This window comes from Cucurbita moschata, unplaced genomic scaffold (genome assembly GCF_002738365.1).
Source record: "Cucurbita moschata cultivar Rifu unplaced genomic scaffold, Cmos_1.0 Cmo_Scf00027, whole genome shotgun sequence".
In the NCBI taxonomy this organism is placed as follows: Eukaryota; Viridiplantae; Streptophyta; class Magnoliopsida; order Cucurbitales; family Cucurbitaceae; genus Cucurbita; species Cucurbita moschata.
The window spans coordinates 593,173-607,426 of NW_019268543.1; the positions used below are offsets into that span (position 1 = coordinate 593,173).

General features: G+C 39.4%; 4 protein-coding genes and 1 pseudogene across 6 annotated transcripts; 2 read left to right on the forward strand and 3 right to left on the reverse strand.

Annotated features, from left to right (window-relative positions):
- Positions 1–1,474: 1,474 nt before the first annotated feature.
- LOC111462917 lies at positions 1,475–4,542 on the reverse strand. Of its 3 annotated transcripts, none has more exons than XM_023106735.1 (3): positions 3,959–4,542; positions 2,693–3,412; positions 1,475–1,738 (listed from the first exon to the last, which is right to left on the reverse strand). In XM_023106735.1, exons 2-3 carry the CDS (start codon positions 3,389–3,391, stop codon positions 1,715–1,717), a joined length of 723 nt encoding a protein of 240 aa, XP_022962503.1. In that variant the 5' UTR covers positions 3,392–3,412; positions 3,959–4,542; the 3' UTR covers positions 1,475–1,714. The 3 variants fall into 3 exon arrangements, with proteins under 3 accessions (XP_022962503.1, XP_022962501.1, XP_022962500.1); XM_023106733.1 differs by having other exon boundaries at positions 2,701–3,410; positions 3,950–4,542; XM_023106732.1 differs by having other exon boundaries at positions 2,693–3,410; positions 3,950–4,542.
- Positions 4,408–6,910, forward strand: LOC111462912 (annotated as a pseudogene).
- Positions 6,911–7,052: 142 nt separating this feature from the next.
- On the forward strand, positions 7,053–8,737 carry LOC111462913 (F-box protein At3g12350-like). The gene is made up of 2 exons (XM_023106726.1): positions 7,053–8,101; positions 8,234–8,737. The coding sequence occupies exons 1-2, from the start codon at positions 7,181–7,183 to the stop codon at positions 8,690–8,692; spliced, it is 1,380 nt and encodes a 459-aa protein (XP_022962494.1). The 5' UTR covers positions 7,053–7,180; the 3' UTR covers positions 8,693–8,737.
- A 111-nt stretch (positions 8,738–8,848) lies between these two features.
- Positions 8,849–10,035, reverse strand: LOC111462919 (LIM domain-containing protein WLIM1-like). The gene is made up of 5 exons (XM_023106746.1): positions 9,716–10,035; positions 9,549–9,645; positions 9,433–9,476; positions 9,271–9,360; positions 8,849–9,200 (listed from the first exon to the last, which is right to left on the reverse strand). The coding sequence occupies exons 1-5, from the start codon at positions 9,848–9,850 to the stop codon at positions 8,973–8,975; spliced, it is 594 nt and encodes a 197-aa protein (XP_022962514.1). The 5' UTR covers positions 9,851–10,035; the 3' UTR covers positions 8,849–8,972.
- A 1,496-nt stretch (positions 10,036–11,531) lies between these two features.
- Positions 11,532–14,132, reverse strand: LOC111462842 (A-kinase anchor protein 17A). The gene is made up of 5 exons (XM_023106614.1): positions 13,408–14,132; positions 13,182–13,323; positions 12,703–12,862; positions 12,026–12,220; positions 11,532–11,868 (listed from the first exon to the last, which is right to left on the reverse strand). The coding sequence occupies exons 1-5, from the start codon at positions 13,928–13,930 to the stop codon at positions 11,863–11,865; spliced, it is 1,026 nt and encodes a 341-aa protein (XP_022962382.1). The 5' UTR covers positions 13,931–14,132; the 3' UTR covers positions 11,532–11,862.
- Between the last annotated feature and the right edge of the window lie 122 nt (positions 14,133–14,254).

A 14,254-nucleotide genomic window follows, 5' to 3' on the forward strand; every position in this document is an offset into this window, starting at 1 on the left:
AAAAAAAAAAAAAAAAAAACTATTTTGGATGCCGTTTTCTTTATATAAGGAGGCTTGCATGCATGATGCAGTGGTAGTTTAGAGTCGAAATTAATTTATTTTATTTTTGAATTAAAAATCATTGTAATTGACCAACCAGAGAATTATCCTTCTAAAGAGCAAGAATATAATTTTTTATTCATTTAGTACTAGTAGTCCCCACGACCCTTCAATAAATATTAAATAATATTGACTGTTTAAATTATTGGTTATTGATTGGTTTAAATTTTGATTCTCTGTCACTAACTTTCGCTTTCACCATATAACGTACATTTAATTTCATAGGTTAAATCATCATTTAAAATGACCAAACTGAGTACAGAATTGGATATGAAAAAAAGAAGAGAAATGAAAAAACTATTTAAAACGATGATTATTGGACGAGTGTGAAAAAATAAAAAATAAAAAAAATAAAAAAAAAAATTTGAAAAAAAGAGAGAGAGAGAGGAACATGTTGGCAATTTTGTTGGGGAGGAAATAAAAGGAGATATAGCAGTACATTTGAATATCTTTGATAGGGTCCATTTCCCTGCCCTCCCAACTTCTTGATGGACCATTTTCAGAAACAAAACAAATTAAATTAATGGACCAAACTCACTATTCTGGAGTGTAGGACATTGAATCCGATGTAGTCATTCCAATTAAAAATATATATAATATATTATTATTTTGAGTATTCTCTTTTTATTTTTAAATCAAGCCAATTGAATTGTACAGAGATCTGTCGACATGAAGCAAAAATCTTTTATAGGTTTTCAAATTTTTGTTGATTTTGTTGATTTTTTTTTTCAGCTTATATTTGAATATTTTGTTGGATTTATTGAATTGATATATAAAATTTTGGGTATATTGCATGGTCTTAATTAAATTGGTTGGAAAATCCAATCCGGACCAAATGGATCACCAATAATTCTGAACACTGTTGCTATGACAGGTCTCTAAAGTATCTCCAGGGTTAAATCATTATTAACAATCATTATTCCTTTTCAAAGTCAAAGTCAAACATGGCTCTTCCGCTTTGATTTTAAAGGAAAAAAAGATCTTTTTTATTTTTTCTTTCGCAAATAAAAATTGAGCATATGTTTAGAAGTAGATCTACAAAGAAATAATTTTGAACTATTTAGTAAAAAAAAAAAAAATCTAAAAATAAATAAAGTACAAAATAGGTCTAATAGGGGTCCTGGTTTGTTTAATAATGATTTTTAAAATCAATTTTCATAATTAAATAAAATAAACATAAATGATTTGTCCACTTCAAATAAATTATTGATTTTAAAAAATATTAAATATGTGAATAATTTATTAGACATAAAATTAAGAATTATATGAATATTCAAATTTATTGAAATTTGATCAAGGGAGTAAATATGCTTTTAAAATTTTGAAAATTTATTTACTAAGAAACAAAGTATAATTAGTAATCTGAGGCAGAATCTACTGAATATCGTGATCATATCTATCAATCCAAAGATTTAAACATGAACATAAATCACAATTATGGTGAAATGTGTGGTTTTGATCGGTTTGTTTAAGTCCACTGTCCCATACAATATCTAGTGAGCACTCCATCTTTCATCTGCTGCATATCACCACCATCCACTAGTGGTAACCTAACTTGTATTCAAAGCAGTTCACCAGATAAGAACACAACATGAATATACTATTTCTTCTCTTCTCACTCTGATGATAGATTCCTAACCTGTTACAAAAAAACAAAATTCAGGACACAGATCCTTCATTAAATCCCACTGAATTGAATTCTAAAGTTTTAAGTTGTTAGAATAGTCTAATAAACTGTACCTGTGGGCTTAGATAATGTGGGGCATAGATCCTTTATTAAATCCCACCACATTGAAGACTATAAATCGTTAGGTAAGTCTAATAATAAGCAGCAATACGTGTGGGCTTAGATATCAATTTAATTCACAACTTGGAAACAAACAACACTTCCAACTTGTGGCCTAGCATAATATATGTATCTCTCCAGGCTGATTCAGTTCATTTAAATCCTTTGTCCATGTGGCTTCAAGCTGGCCACTCATATGTTATCCTCTAAACTTACCCACACATGTGTGCAACTCAACAGCACTTCATTTATTTGATAGAAGCCCTTTGGATTTGGAGGACGGTCACAAATGGAATGGCTTGTTTTCAAGTGGTTCCAATGAGACATGTCATACACTTGAAACCGGACACTAAACCTCACTGTTCTGAAATCAAAGCATATGGGGTGGGGGGAAATGTGGCATAGGATGCCTTCACATGTACAATTGCCCCACTTGAGCAAGCAATTATAAGTAGGCACAAATGTTTGTGCAGCCTACATTACATACTATGCACCCACCACCGTCATAATACTCACCACCAACTCGCACCACTCACCACAACCATTCAAATTCTCATACCATTTTCACCTCTTATGTTTTTCACCATTCCATTCAACAATAATATTAAACCAACCTCCAGTTTTCTCAAACCACTAAATCATCATCCACCACCCTAAAAGTTATCCAGTCTTTTACTCAGAAGCTTAATAGATTATTGTAAATCTAATTATATCAATACTTCAACCAGGCAGACAACAGATATTGGATACGACAAGATAATGGAATTAATCACAAAGATAATTAAACCCAAGAAAGGAAATGCTCACCAGATTACCATTTGAAAGTTCATCCTTCCTCTCCCAAATCATTCCCACATTCCTCTGTTTTCGGGGAGCCCAACGTTGAAGATTCCGATTGCCTTGACTACAGCCTCTGTACACACCATTAGTCTTCGCTCTTTCAATTTCAGAACTCACTGAAATACCACTTAATTTGTTTTCCATCTCCTTCATCTCGTGGGTGTACCCAATTTCAGGTCGACATTGACCCTTTGTCCCTTCCTTTTCATCCATTTTTCTTACCCAAACATTTTTCCTTCCCCCAGCCTTGCATTCCCTTTCTCGCATTTCCTCCTTCAAGTTCTCCTCAGGTGTTGGTGACGTTCTCTGCATCTCTTCCTTCGGTGCTCTAACGTTCTTCTTGCGACCCTTCCTCCTAGATTTCTTTTCCTTCTCATCTTTCTCCAGCAGAGGCTCGCCTCCATCCTCAGTCTTCTTGTACGTCTCCTTCACATTGCGCGGATTACTCGCCGGCTCAGCTCGATAATACGTCTGAAACTTCCTGCTCCCGCTTCTGCTCCGAGAAGTAGCCTTTATTCGAGGCTTTTGAACCGCCGGCTTCTGATCATCCTTCTCCGCAGGTTCCGTCCGCTGAACCTTCTGTTGCTGTTCTTCCTTCTCTTTCTGAGGAGGATTACTGAAATAGTTGGAGGGTTGAGATGAAATCCTCCGTCCCCATCCTTCCATCGCTAAATGGAACTGTATTCTAAACACACATCGAGCACCCAAAATCACTGAACAAGAAATCCCAAATTCTGGAAGTATTTATTATTTCACCCAATTGAATCTTGGAACGGAAACGGACTGTGACCATTTTTTCAATACCAATTTTGTTACTTAGAGAAGAATGTACGGCCTCAGCTTCAAGTCCAACTGCTTCCCGGCTTTTTTTTTTTACCGAAGAAAGATGAAGCATGGAACTAATCTAACCATCTTTTTTAACCATACAATTTTATCCACATTTTCAATTTTAATTTTTTAGCACATTTTTGTTATATCCTAAAGAATCTACCAATCCATGTAACATTAAAAATAATTAATAAATAAAATATCCCTAAAGGTAAAATAATGTAAATTCAAGCATAGTGACCACAACTTCCAGGAATGTAAAGACAAGATGACTCCATCTATCAAACAATTACAAAAGACATCCTTATCATCTTGTCAGAGAATGACTCAGACAAGGACAACATGGAAAAAGCTGCAAACAATGCATATGGATGTAGAATGAGTCAAGGAAGCTACCTTGAAGAGTGAGTTCGAAACTCGTAGGACGAATCAATAGACAACCTTGACATAAAGTCGACGATTCTTGTTGAGATCCATTCCTTAGACAACAAGGTGGAGGAGATCTCTTCCGCCAACAAATTCAAGAATACGGGCGAAATGCAATGCTATCGATCTCCAAAACCGACGAGAATCTGCTCAAACTCAAAGACGCCTCTGCCGGCGGCATGGAAACCTTGCTCGTATTCAACAAGTTGGCCTTACAGAGACAAAATTTGACCGTGTACGCTCGCGACGAAGCGTGATGGTGTGCAGTATGTCTTTATGCGGATCCGAACCACGAAGCTAGGGTTATTGTTTGGACTGGTTCTCGAGAGGTTGCCTTTCAACAACCGGCTTTGCATATTCTCAGCTTCTTAGTATGAATTTGTCCGGTTTCGATAAGTAAATGCCATTTGTAACTTAGTTTACATCGGAGTTCCAGTTGGCAAATGTATTTCTTCTCGTCGTATTATGTTTCCCACTTGCATTGTGTTTGTCGTTTGATCCTATATCTCTTCACGATTTTGGAACCTGAGTCAAGGAGTAGTAACAATGGCGCCGAGGGAGGAGGAGGACTCGAGGATGGAGAAGCTCGAATCAGCATGCTCGGATTTGAAAATCCTCCTCCAAGCCTCGACGGGATTGAACGATAGCCTAGAGAAGATGGAGAAGAATCTTGATTCAATCGACGAATCGCTCGCGACAGCATCGAGAAGCATAATACCTCTACAATCATTGGCGATGACGACAAAAGCCCTTGAAACGAGAATCAATCGTGCAGCTTCGCCTGCTCTCGTTCTGCTTGATTCCTTTAAGCGATCCGAGTTTCTCCAACGCAAGATTCTCGCGATCTTCGCCAATTTATCGGTGGAAAAATCGGCACAGGAACGTCTGAAGAAGCTGATCAAACTAGTAAACTGTGTGGATAGACTGAATGAATCAATAAGCATGATTAGCCGAGAGGGGGAATCGGTGATCCAGAAACTTCAAGAGGTGGTAGAGTTCTTGAGCAGGACGAAGGCTGCTGATTCACAGCGGACACACAGACTGAAAGAGACGATGATCACTCTCAAAGCTCTATACGAAACAGAAATTGACGACATGAAGTTTGAGGGGTTGCTTGACGAAGCTTTGCTTAATCTGCAAGATGAATTTGAAAACATATTAAAGAATCTAAAGCGTCAAAGAAAACCCAAGTTTGAAGATGGTGAAGCAGAAAAAGAAGGTGAAGCAGTGGGGTTTGAAATGGGTACCGAGTTGGAGATCGAAGCTGCCAAACGAATTTCTGAAACCCTCGCTGCCAACGATTGTTTGGATATTTGCATCAATATTTACGTCAAGGTAAATAACATATTTTCCTTTTCTTTTTCCTTTTAGTAAGAAAAAATTGCAGCCAAATTCTATAACTAGCGTTCATAAATCAGGTTAGATACAGAAGAGCAGCTACGACATTGATGCGGCTGAATCCAGTCTATCTCAAAACATACACTCCAGAAGAAATTGACAAAATGGAGTGGGAAAAGTTGGAGACAGCAATTTCTCTGTGGATTGAACACTTCAAGGTCGCAGCCACGAGCGTGTTGGTTTCCGAGAAGAAACTCTGTAGCCAAGTTTTAGGCTCCATCATGGATGGACTGATGTGGCCTGAATGCTTCGTGAAGATCGCGGACAAAATCATGGCCGTCTTCTTCCGATTTGGGGAAGGCGTCGCCAGAAGCACAAAAGAGCCGCAGAAACTGTTCAAGCTCTTGGACATGTTCGCCTCCATGGAAGAACTCAACTCCGAATTCTCTGAGGCATTCGGCGGCGAAGCTGGCACAGAAATTCGCACACGATACAGAGAGCTGGAGAAGCTACTTGTACACGCGTCCAGCAAAGTATTTTGGGACTTCGGCCTTCAAATTGAGGGCAATTCAGATGGCTTTCCTCCTCCAAAAGACGGCTCGGTTCCAAAACTAGTCAGATACGCCGTCAACTACCTCAAGTACCTTGCAAGTGACAACTACAGTTTCGCCATGACCAAAGTTCTCCAAATACAGAAATCATGGAAGGGCGGAGTCGTTTTGAAATCGGAAGACGAGGATAATCTCCTCAAAGACGCCTTCTCTAACGTAATGGAAGCCCTACAAAGAAACGTGGAATCCAAAAAATCGCGCTACAGAGACAAAATCCTACCGCATATCTTCTCAATGAACACATACTGGTACATCTACATGCGGATCCGAAACACGGAACTAGGAAGATTTCTAGGAGAACAGTATATGAGAAAGAATTACAAAGCAGTGGCAGAGGAATCGGCTTACACTTACCAAATGCTATGTTGGGAGCCCTTGCTTTCAGTAATGGACATGGAAGACGTGCGATTACCGAACAAGGAAACCGTGGAAGAATTAGCGAAAACAAAAATGGAAGCATTCGTGAAGGCTCTAAGGGAATTCTCACATAAACACAGAACCGCGTATTGCATTCCAGATTTGGATTTGCGGGAGCAGTTGAAAGAGGCAACTCTGAAGATGATACTGCCGGCTTACACGGAGTTCTTCAATTTGCACTCGGCTTTGTTGCCGGGGATTGGGAAGTATTATGTGGGCCTAGAGACGATCCATGATTTTGTGGGTCGGGCCTTTGAGTTCGAAAGTGGGAGTGGGAGTGGGCCTGGGCCGGGTGGCAAGTTGAAGAGACGAGGTTCAGTGGATCGGATGGCTGAGATATCGTCGGATGGACCAATCTTGGGCGTTTGATTGGAATAGTTAGAGATTGCCAACAGGGATTGATGACCACACAAAAGGATTCTGATGTTTTTAAGGAACTTGGTCGAACATTGAAAATATTCTTCGGTTCATGGATTTTTAAGGATTTTGTCCAAAATGAACCAAAAAAAATGTATGTTTTATTGTCACACACTATGGTCAAATGAAATAAAATACATATAATCAAGTTTTTGTTCATTAAAAAATATGCAAGGCAACGAAAAATGCAGTTAATTGAAAAGGTTTGTTCTAAAAATTGGAACACTCGCAAAATTGAGTCGGCAGATTACCTCTGACAATCACTTATGGCATCTTCGATTCTGAGAGGATAATTCCTTATTCCAGATTGGATCTGCCCTCACGCACAGGAAACCCCAACTGGAAGTTTAATTGGGTAATTTCATTGGGAAAACCTGGGACCGATTTTCCGAGGAAATCTATTCATAGAACTGCAAACATGGCGAATCTTAGCTCCGAAATTGACGAAATGGGTTCCTTCTCCTTCACTGACTTCCCGGAAGATGTTCAGTTATGCATCCTCTCCTTCCTCTCCCCCTCCGATATTGCGGCTTTCTCTTGCACCTCGAAGAGATTCGTCTCTCTCTGCAGGAATGATAGGAAACTCTGGTTTACTATGTGCGATCGGAGATGGGGTTCCACTACTCAGATCAACAATTGGGGAAAAGGGAAAATCGCTTACAGGTTACTCTATAAAACTCTTCACCAATGGGAGAATCTCATCGGTTTTTGGCGCCGGAGTGGCTCGCCGACCATCGGCGTCTCATCGCCGCCATTGGTGTTCTTCGAATGGGGCCCAGATTTTATTGCTGGCTCTAGGGTTTCTCCGTCAAGGAACGGTACTTACGACGTGTTTAAATCTCCATTTCTATGGATGGGGCTCTCCCCGGAAGCTCAGGCCATGAGTTTCATCGACCCCGATGGCCGTTCTGGGTTCGCCGGGAAATTTGCTGATTTAGGAGAATCCGATTTCTCCGATTGCGATTTGATTCCGATAGAATTGAGCTTCATGGGGACAAATCATTTTGCCATTGAGGAAAATCTTACATTCGCTTATCCAAATTCCCCAGAACGAAGGATAAACGGATGCCGCCGAAGTTCCCCAGAAAACAGTTTAGCCGCCGTAACAGATGTGAACGTAGTGGGAAGTGGCTCTCCGGGAAGCTTACTGGACGGATTAATGTCAGAAATTTATCAGCAGTTTGCGAATAGAACCAGCCCGGGAGGGGATAGAGCCTCAAGGAGACAACGGAGAAGGGAGAAGGAAAGGCTAGGAAAGCGGAAGTTGGAAGCAGAGCATTTTGTTAAAATTGTGAATTGCTCTCCCACACCATTGCGGCCAATACAGGGCTTATGGAAGGTGTTGTCCCTCCCTCCCTCCCTTGTGTTTATGTACCCTTTTGGAACACTACTATTTATGTTCTGTTGACATTGATTTCATTGTTGGGAGTGGTACAAATGATATAGCATGGCTTCCTATTTCGTCGTGCAGGGAATCAGTGATGATATGCGCATGGATTTCTATCTTGTTGTATATGATGACATTGGTGGTATTGCCTGTCGGAGAGTTGGGGACTCCTCCGAGGGCCTCTCTAGTTATTCTCCCGTGTTTTGGACATCCAATACTACCTTCTTGGAAGCCCCATTCTCCCTGGAGGAGGAACATTTTCACGACCGCCGAATACATGTTCACCCTCTACCAGCCAATGACATTGATGAGCTAGTGCCTTCAATTGAAAACAAAAAGATCTCTCACATTCTTCGCGTCAACTCGAGTTATGATCTAGTCCTACCAGACCTGGCTGGAAGTGTTCCGAATCCTCGCAACGTCGAGGGAAGAATATGGCAGTACAGTAATGGGACTTTTGGGTTCGGTTTCCTTGGAGATAATTTTATTATAGATTTGAAGCACATTGCTCGAAATGGTTCGATTCTGGATACTGTGGAATAACTTGTTTGTTGATTCTTCATTTCATTTGATGAGTTCTTTGGCCAAGCGCAATCTTCATTCAATCTTGTTATGTTGGTTTGAACCCAATTTAGAATATAAACCTTAAAAGAAAGTACTTATAATTATAGGCATCCCTTGGAATTGACAGGACTACGATTCAAATCCACAAACATGAAATATGATGAAAATCAAACAGATCTTGGCGTCTGTTTGAGCATGTTATTTGAATATTTAAGAAACAGCGGGCGAAGAACACACTCTTAAAAGGAAGAACACACTCTCAAGCTTCTGAAGCCACCGCTTCGCCATTGATTTTTTCCTTTGATGGTATCTTTTCATGGTCTCCCTCAAGCTGACTCAAGTTCCCTTTCTCCTTGATGAGTTGGATATGGTGGTGCTTGCAGTAAAGTCGCCCCTCATGAGCGATATAGTTGGAAGGGCTGATCGTGCATCCGCCATGGCAGCATTTGAAGCAACTTTTGTGGTATGGAGTTCCATTTACAGTGACCTTCAAACAGAGACCAGTTCATGAAATTAGATCCAGGAAGAAGAAAAAAGATTCTGTATATAGTTGTTACCTTTTCTGTTGGATAAACAGTGTTATTACAGCCAAGACATTTATCTCTGGTTCCGCCAAACATGCTAGCTACCTTCTTAGCCGTTGGTTTCTGCTGATGCATTTTCAGATCAAAGGGTGAAACATTAGAAATTCTAACAGGCTCAAGCAATCAGGGAATTACCTCACTATCAACCGGTTTCTCTGGTTTTACGATCTTGGGTGTTCCTATAAACACAGAAATCAACATGAAAAATCCGAGAAATCAGATCCATCCAAACAACTTATAATTATTTGTACCTTCAAAGCTTTTGTCAAGACTGCCAGTCCTCTTAAAGAGCTGATCAAAGTGTGGCCTGCAGTAAAGCACTCCCTCAAAGGAATTGTAGTTGCTGAGCTGAAAACAGAGCAACAACTTCAGTTTCAGAGTTCTATCTCCTTCGTTAAACATAGGATAAAAGTTTTACCTTTAGAGTTCCTTTGCAATGGTGGCATCTGAAACAGGCTTTGTGGTAGATGCGGTTGTCGGCGGTCAGCTTGTCGACAAGATAAACGGTTTTTTCGCAAGCCATACATTTCTGGGTTGTGCCTGCAAATGCCATGGGTTGGGAGTGGAAGTGAGCTTTGTTTAGAAGAATGGGGAGATGAAGCAGAAGGAGAGGATTATATATAGATATGATTGATGTCAGTGGGGAAGCAAACAATCATTCCGTTGGATCTTTGGAGCAGACCCAACAACTCGTTTCTTTGATAAAATGTCTCAACCTGTAGCTGTCTTCAAATCAAATCAGTAAAAAAATTAAAGACAAAGAAATCTCAAATTGAATCATGAGAGGTACGTGCACAATTACTTTATTTAGTATTCATTCATTATAATTTAAAAATAAAATATTTTTTTATTTTGGAAATGGTTTGAAATTTTTTAATATAATTTGAGAAGTGTTTAAATTACAATTTGATTTCTGTATCATTATGTTCCAACTAAAAAACTTCCTGAATTTTGCATTTAATTCAAATTATACGTGGGACCCTATAGGCTTGTTTTTTAAGTTATTTTTATGAAACTAGTTTTTAGAGTCGGCAATAAGTGGGTAAAAATATATGTAAAAAAAAATCGAGATAAAAACAATAATGAAGATAGGGTATTGAACCATCAGTATTGAGATGGTATGATACTCTTCTGTAACAGTCCAAGTCTAGGAATGACTTCGACGAAGGGATCTCACAGTTTTATAAGGAATAACTTCGATTAAGGGATCTCACAATTCACTCATCTTGGGGGCTCAACATCCTCGCTGGCACACCAACCAGCTAATACCATTTGTAATGGTTCAAATTCACTATATCACCATCAGTCTCATAATTTTAAAACGCATCTATTAAAGAGAAATTTCCACACTCTTATAATTAATGTTTTGTTCACTTTTCCAACGAATGTGAGATCTTACAATAAAGTTTATTTTCTTAGCTGATTTCGTGCATGTTAAATCTTAATATGACGTTTCATCTATTAGAAAAAATTATTAAAATAATAATAATAAATAAATAGAGGAGTGATGAGAGGCAGAGGTTGTACCAGTGTGTGTTCCTTGAAAAAACAGAAAGAAAGAATGGAGATGGGATTTGCTGTAAAGGAAGGATGGAAACAAGAGGGGGACATAAGATTGAAAAGCAAAGGCAACAGTTTTAGTTACCTAATGGCTCAGCCTCAGCCTCAGCAGGTGGCCTGCCTGCCTCCCAACTTCGAAAAGCTTCTTTTCTTCATCATTACAGTGACACTTTCTTCATTTGTAAGCCTCAACATTAAAGCTATTAAAAGAATATCACAAACCAACAACGACCCATCATCCTCCTATCAATATTATACTCCAAAATAATGCAATTCCAGAGCTAATAATGTTGCACACAGCTCACCCAGCCAGTGTCCTAAAGAGTTTCCACAAATCAGGTGTATCATATGGGTTACATCTTATACATTCAGACTAATTTGATCCACAATAGTTGAAGTCAAAGAAATTAGGATATCAAGTAACATCATAATTCGAGCTAATCACGGTTAACTCTTTTGCCTCCTCAGTTAACCCACTTACTCAAGTCATAATTGTTATTCAATCAGACCTTACCATAATTGAATATGAACCAATAATCATATAATTCATATTTCATATCATAATTGCTTGGGATTAACTGTAAAGATTAGCTGCCATGCACCAAAAGGAGCAGGAGCAGATGATTGAAAAGGTTTTGCATGCAAAACAGAAAATATAAGGAAAGAGTAAGATCTCAGGTCCAGCAAAACGAATACTTTTATATCTCCTCTCTGTTAATAAGTTAGCTCGAGCCGGTTTCTTAAACATTTATACAAAATTTTCAGAGGCCAAGGGATTATAATGTGGGCCTGTGGGAGAGAGAAGATACCAGGACGAATATGATGCAACACAGCATCCTGCAATATGAGGGGAGGCATCACATTGTAGAATTTTGTGCAAGAAACAGAAGTCAGATTGTCATTACAAATTGCAGAAAGACTATTTGCGGCTGTAAAAGGAGGTGCAAGTAATGCCAGGAGCAAACTTTAAGCTTTCACTAAGGCAAGCTACAGACCCAACTTCTCCTATTCCTGCGAGATTGATTCATAATCACCATTCACGAGACCATAATGAGCCACAGAACTATGATTACCAATTTCCTAAGATTACGAGTATTGATTGAATACAAAATGAGAAAACAGAACCAATTTTCTCCAACTACCATACTTTCATTAGTTGATCACTAACCTTGAACCTCTTGCGCCGTGAATCATCAGGAATGGAGCCAGAATATCGTTGTCTTCTTAAGGCCTCATTCTTAAATTGCCCTGCTGCCATTTCCTGCATTCTGCTGCCATCACCCTGTGGTGGATTTCTTGAGTGTTGGGTAAAGCCATCCTTGTCCCATGTAACCTCATAATCAGCCCAGAGGCGAGATCCTTGCTGCAGTAGCCATTTTGAGTTAGCATTAAGAAGTCTTCCTCAACCCACAAGGAGATTACAAAAAAAAACTCATATAATAGTGCAAAATGTAGAAAGCACACATTTACAAAGAGGATTGAATTTATGTCATAATCCTCCCTAACTTCAATCATCAATGATATTGGTTGATTCTGATATGTGAGAGAGCATGTAGTTTAAGACATTTCATTCAGGGTTCGGACTAATAAAAATGATAATGTTCATCTTGATCTTACCATCATACTTGCTTACACTACCTAAACCATTTTCACACGTATCATGATACAAATGACCTCTATCTATCTTACATTACAACCGTGGGTTAGTTGTGATTTGTCCTTATACATTGGATAAGAGTGCTATTTCAATCTTATGGCTACTTGCCAAAAACAAAAGAGGTGACGAGAAAATTAGCCAAGCAACTCCAAATGACTTGATTATAAAATAGAGAGGTAAATTCCAACCTTCTGCAATGAGCGACCAGACAGCACCCTTAGAGCATTGTAAAAGTCCCTGTGTTTCTCAAACTGAACTGTTATTTTACAGTGTAAGCCTGAAATTATGTCTTCTGCATCCTCATTGCCATCCTTACCAAAAGCATCATCCACAGCAATATTTAGGTTCCTGTAGAGTGTATATTGAAGGGAAAAACATGCTGATGATGAGTCAAAATAAAACTAAACATAAGAAGAACGATACGTAGATATAATGGAGGTCATCAATTTCTAATGCTGCAATGCAATACATTCATTATTTCACACCTAAGCTCAGAAGTACAATGTAGATGACCTCTTGGTTCCTACAGTATTAGTGCAGAGACACCAATGCCATTATACAACGAAGGAGTTCATCGAATTGAGCTTGGCACCTAATGGTCAAACTAAACATGACATGCAAAATAAATGGGGAAGAAGATTGAAGAAGAAACAATCAGAGGCAAAACCTTATCTTTCCAAATGTAGAAAAGATGGTATGTGTGACCAACATGGAGGGCTTTGACGAAACCCGAGGCTCGGCAAACCACCTTGATGGAGCGCCCCTCAAGGTAATGGTATCAGGTCCTTGGTTCCCACTTCTCGAATATCCTAAGGCAAATTCAGGACAATCACAGACCAAAGCTTACTGCGTAAACACCATTAAAAATTTAAAAGACGCTGAAATTTGCTTACCACGATTTCCAAATGCGTAAAAATCCCCCCAAGCCGTCTTCATTGCCTCAAAATTATCAGATTCCGGTATAACGACTGTGAGTTTGAATTTGAACCCCTCAAGATTCAGCTCAATCCCATCCAATTTCTCAACCAGGAATCGCCTCCAATCCAAAAACTTCTTCTCCAACGCCGTGATTTCCTCTTCCTCCTCCTCATACCTCTTGTAAGCACTTTTCAAAAATCCAAGATCTCGAACGAAGAGAGTACCGCGAGCAAGTGGGTCTTCGCGCTTGCGTGTCCTAACTTCTTTAATGCGTTTGATCACCAAATCCTCCTCAGGGACAATTACCGGAACCGAAAGCGAAGTCTTGAGAAAGTCAATGAGAGCTCGCTTCAACTTCCACTCATCAAGGGATTTACTCACTGAAGGGCTCGACGGATAGACTGTGAAGTTGAGTCTCAGACGCGGCACCAGCTTAAGACCATTCTCCATCTCTAACGTTTCCGTGGGAGGTAGCAACTCCAACGGTTTGACCGTCATTCTCGGTCCTCTCTCTCTCTTCACAGACCTGTCACTATTACTAAATTAGGGTTTCGCTTAGCTCCTCCGCCACACCAACGACCAACGAGAAGAACGATAGCCTACGCCACGCCGTCAGGGGTTGGATTCAGCTCCGGCTACTATAGAGTATTTTAGGCCTTTTTTTTTCATTTCTTTTTCTCGAAGGAGCGATATGTTTTAATTATAATTCGAATTCACTTTTATCTTTGAATTTTAAAATTCGTTCTAAAATATCTACGCTAATATGTCGAAATATTGAACTAAAATTGTGTATCGTCGATACGACACCGTATAGATAGAAAT

Bases quoted from the DNA above. Each gene is read 5' to 3' on its own strand.
- LOC111462917 (XM_023106732.1), bottom strand. From the start codon at position 4,002: ATGTCAAGGTTGTCTATTGATTCGTCCTACGAGTTTCGAACTCACTCT. The intron at 3,411-3,949 runs GTAGCTTCCTTG...ATGTGTGTTTAG, and splicing joins TTTCGAACTCACTCTTCAAG to AATACAGTTCCATTTAGCGA. The intron at 1,739-2,692 runs GTGAGCATTTCC...TTTTTGTAACAG, and splicing joins AACTTTCAAATGGTAATCTG to GTTAGGAATCTATCATCAGA.
- LOC111462913 (XM_023106726.1), top strand. From the start codon at position 7,181: ATGGCGAATCTTAGCTCCGAAATTGACGAAATGGGTTCCTTCTCCTTC. The intron at 8,102-8,233 runs GTGTTGTCCCTC...TTCGTCGTGCAG, and splicing joins CAATACAGGGCTTATGGAAG to GGAATCAGTGATGATATGCG.
- LOC111462919 (XM_023106746.1), bottom strand. From the start codon at position 9,850: ATGGCATTTGCAGGCACAACCCAGAAATGTATGGCTTGCGAAAAAACC. The intron at 9,646-9,715 runs GTAAAACTTTTA...CTCTGTTTTCAG, and splicing joins ATTGCAAAGGAACTCTAAAG to CTCAGCAACTACAATTCCTT. The intron at 9,361-9,432 runs GTAATTCCCTGA...ATGCATCAGCAG, and splicing joins AGAAACCGGTTGATAGTGAG to AAACCAACGGCTAAGAAGGT.
- LOC111462842 (XM_023106614.1), bottom strand. From the start codon at position 13,930: ATGACGGTCAAACCGTTGGAGTTGCTACCTCCCACGGAAACGTTAGAG. The intron at 13,324-13,407 runs GTAAGCAAATTT...AATTTGCCTTAG, and splicing joins TTACGCATTTGGAAATCGTG to GATATTCGAGAAGTGGGAAC. The intron at 12,221-12,702 runs GTTGGAATTTAC...TGGCTACTGCAG, and splicing joins CTGGTCGCTCATTGCAGAAG to CAAGGATCTCGCCTCTGGGC.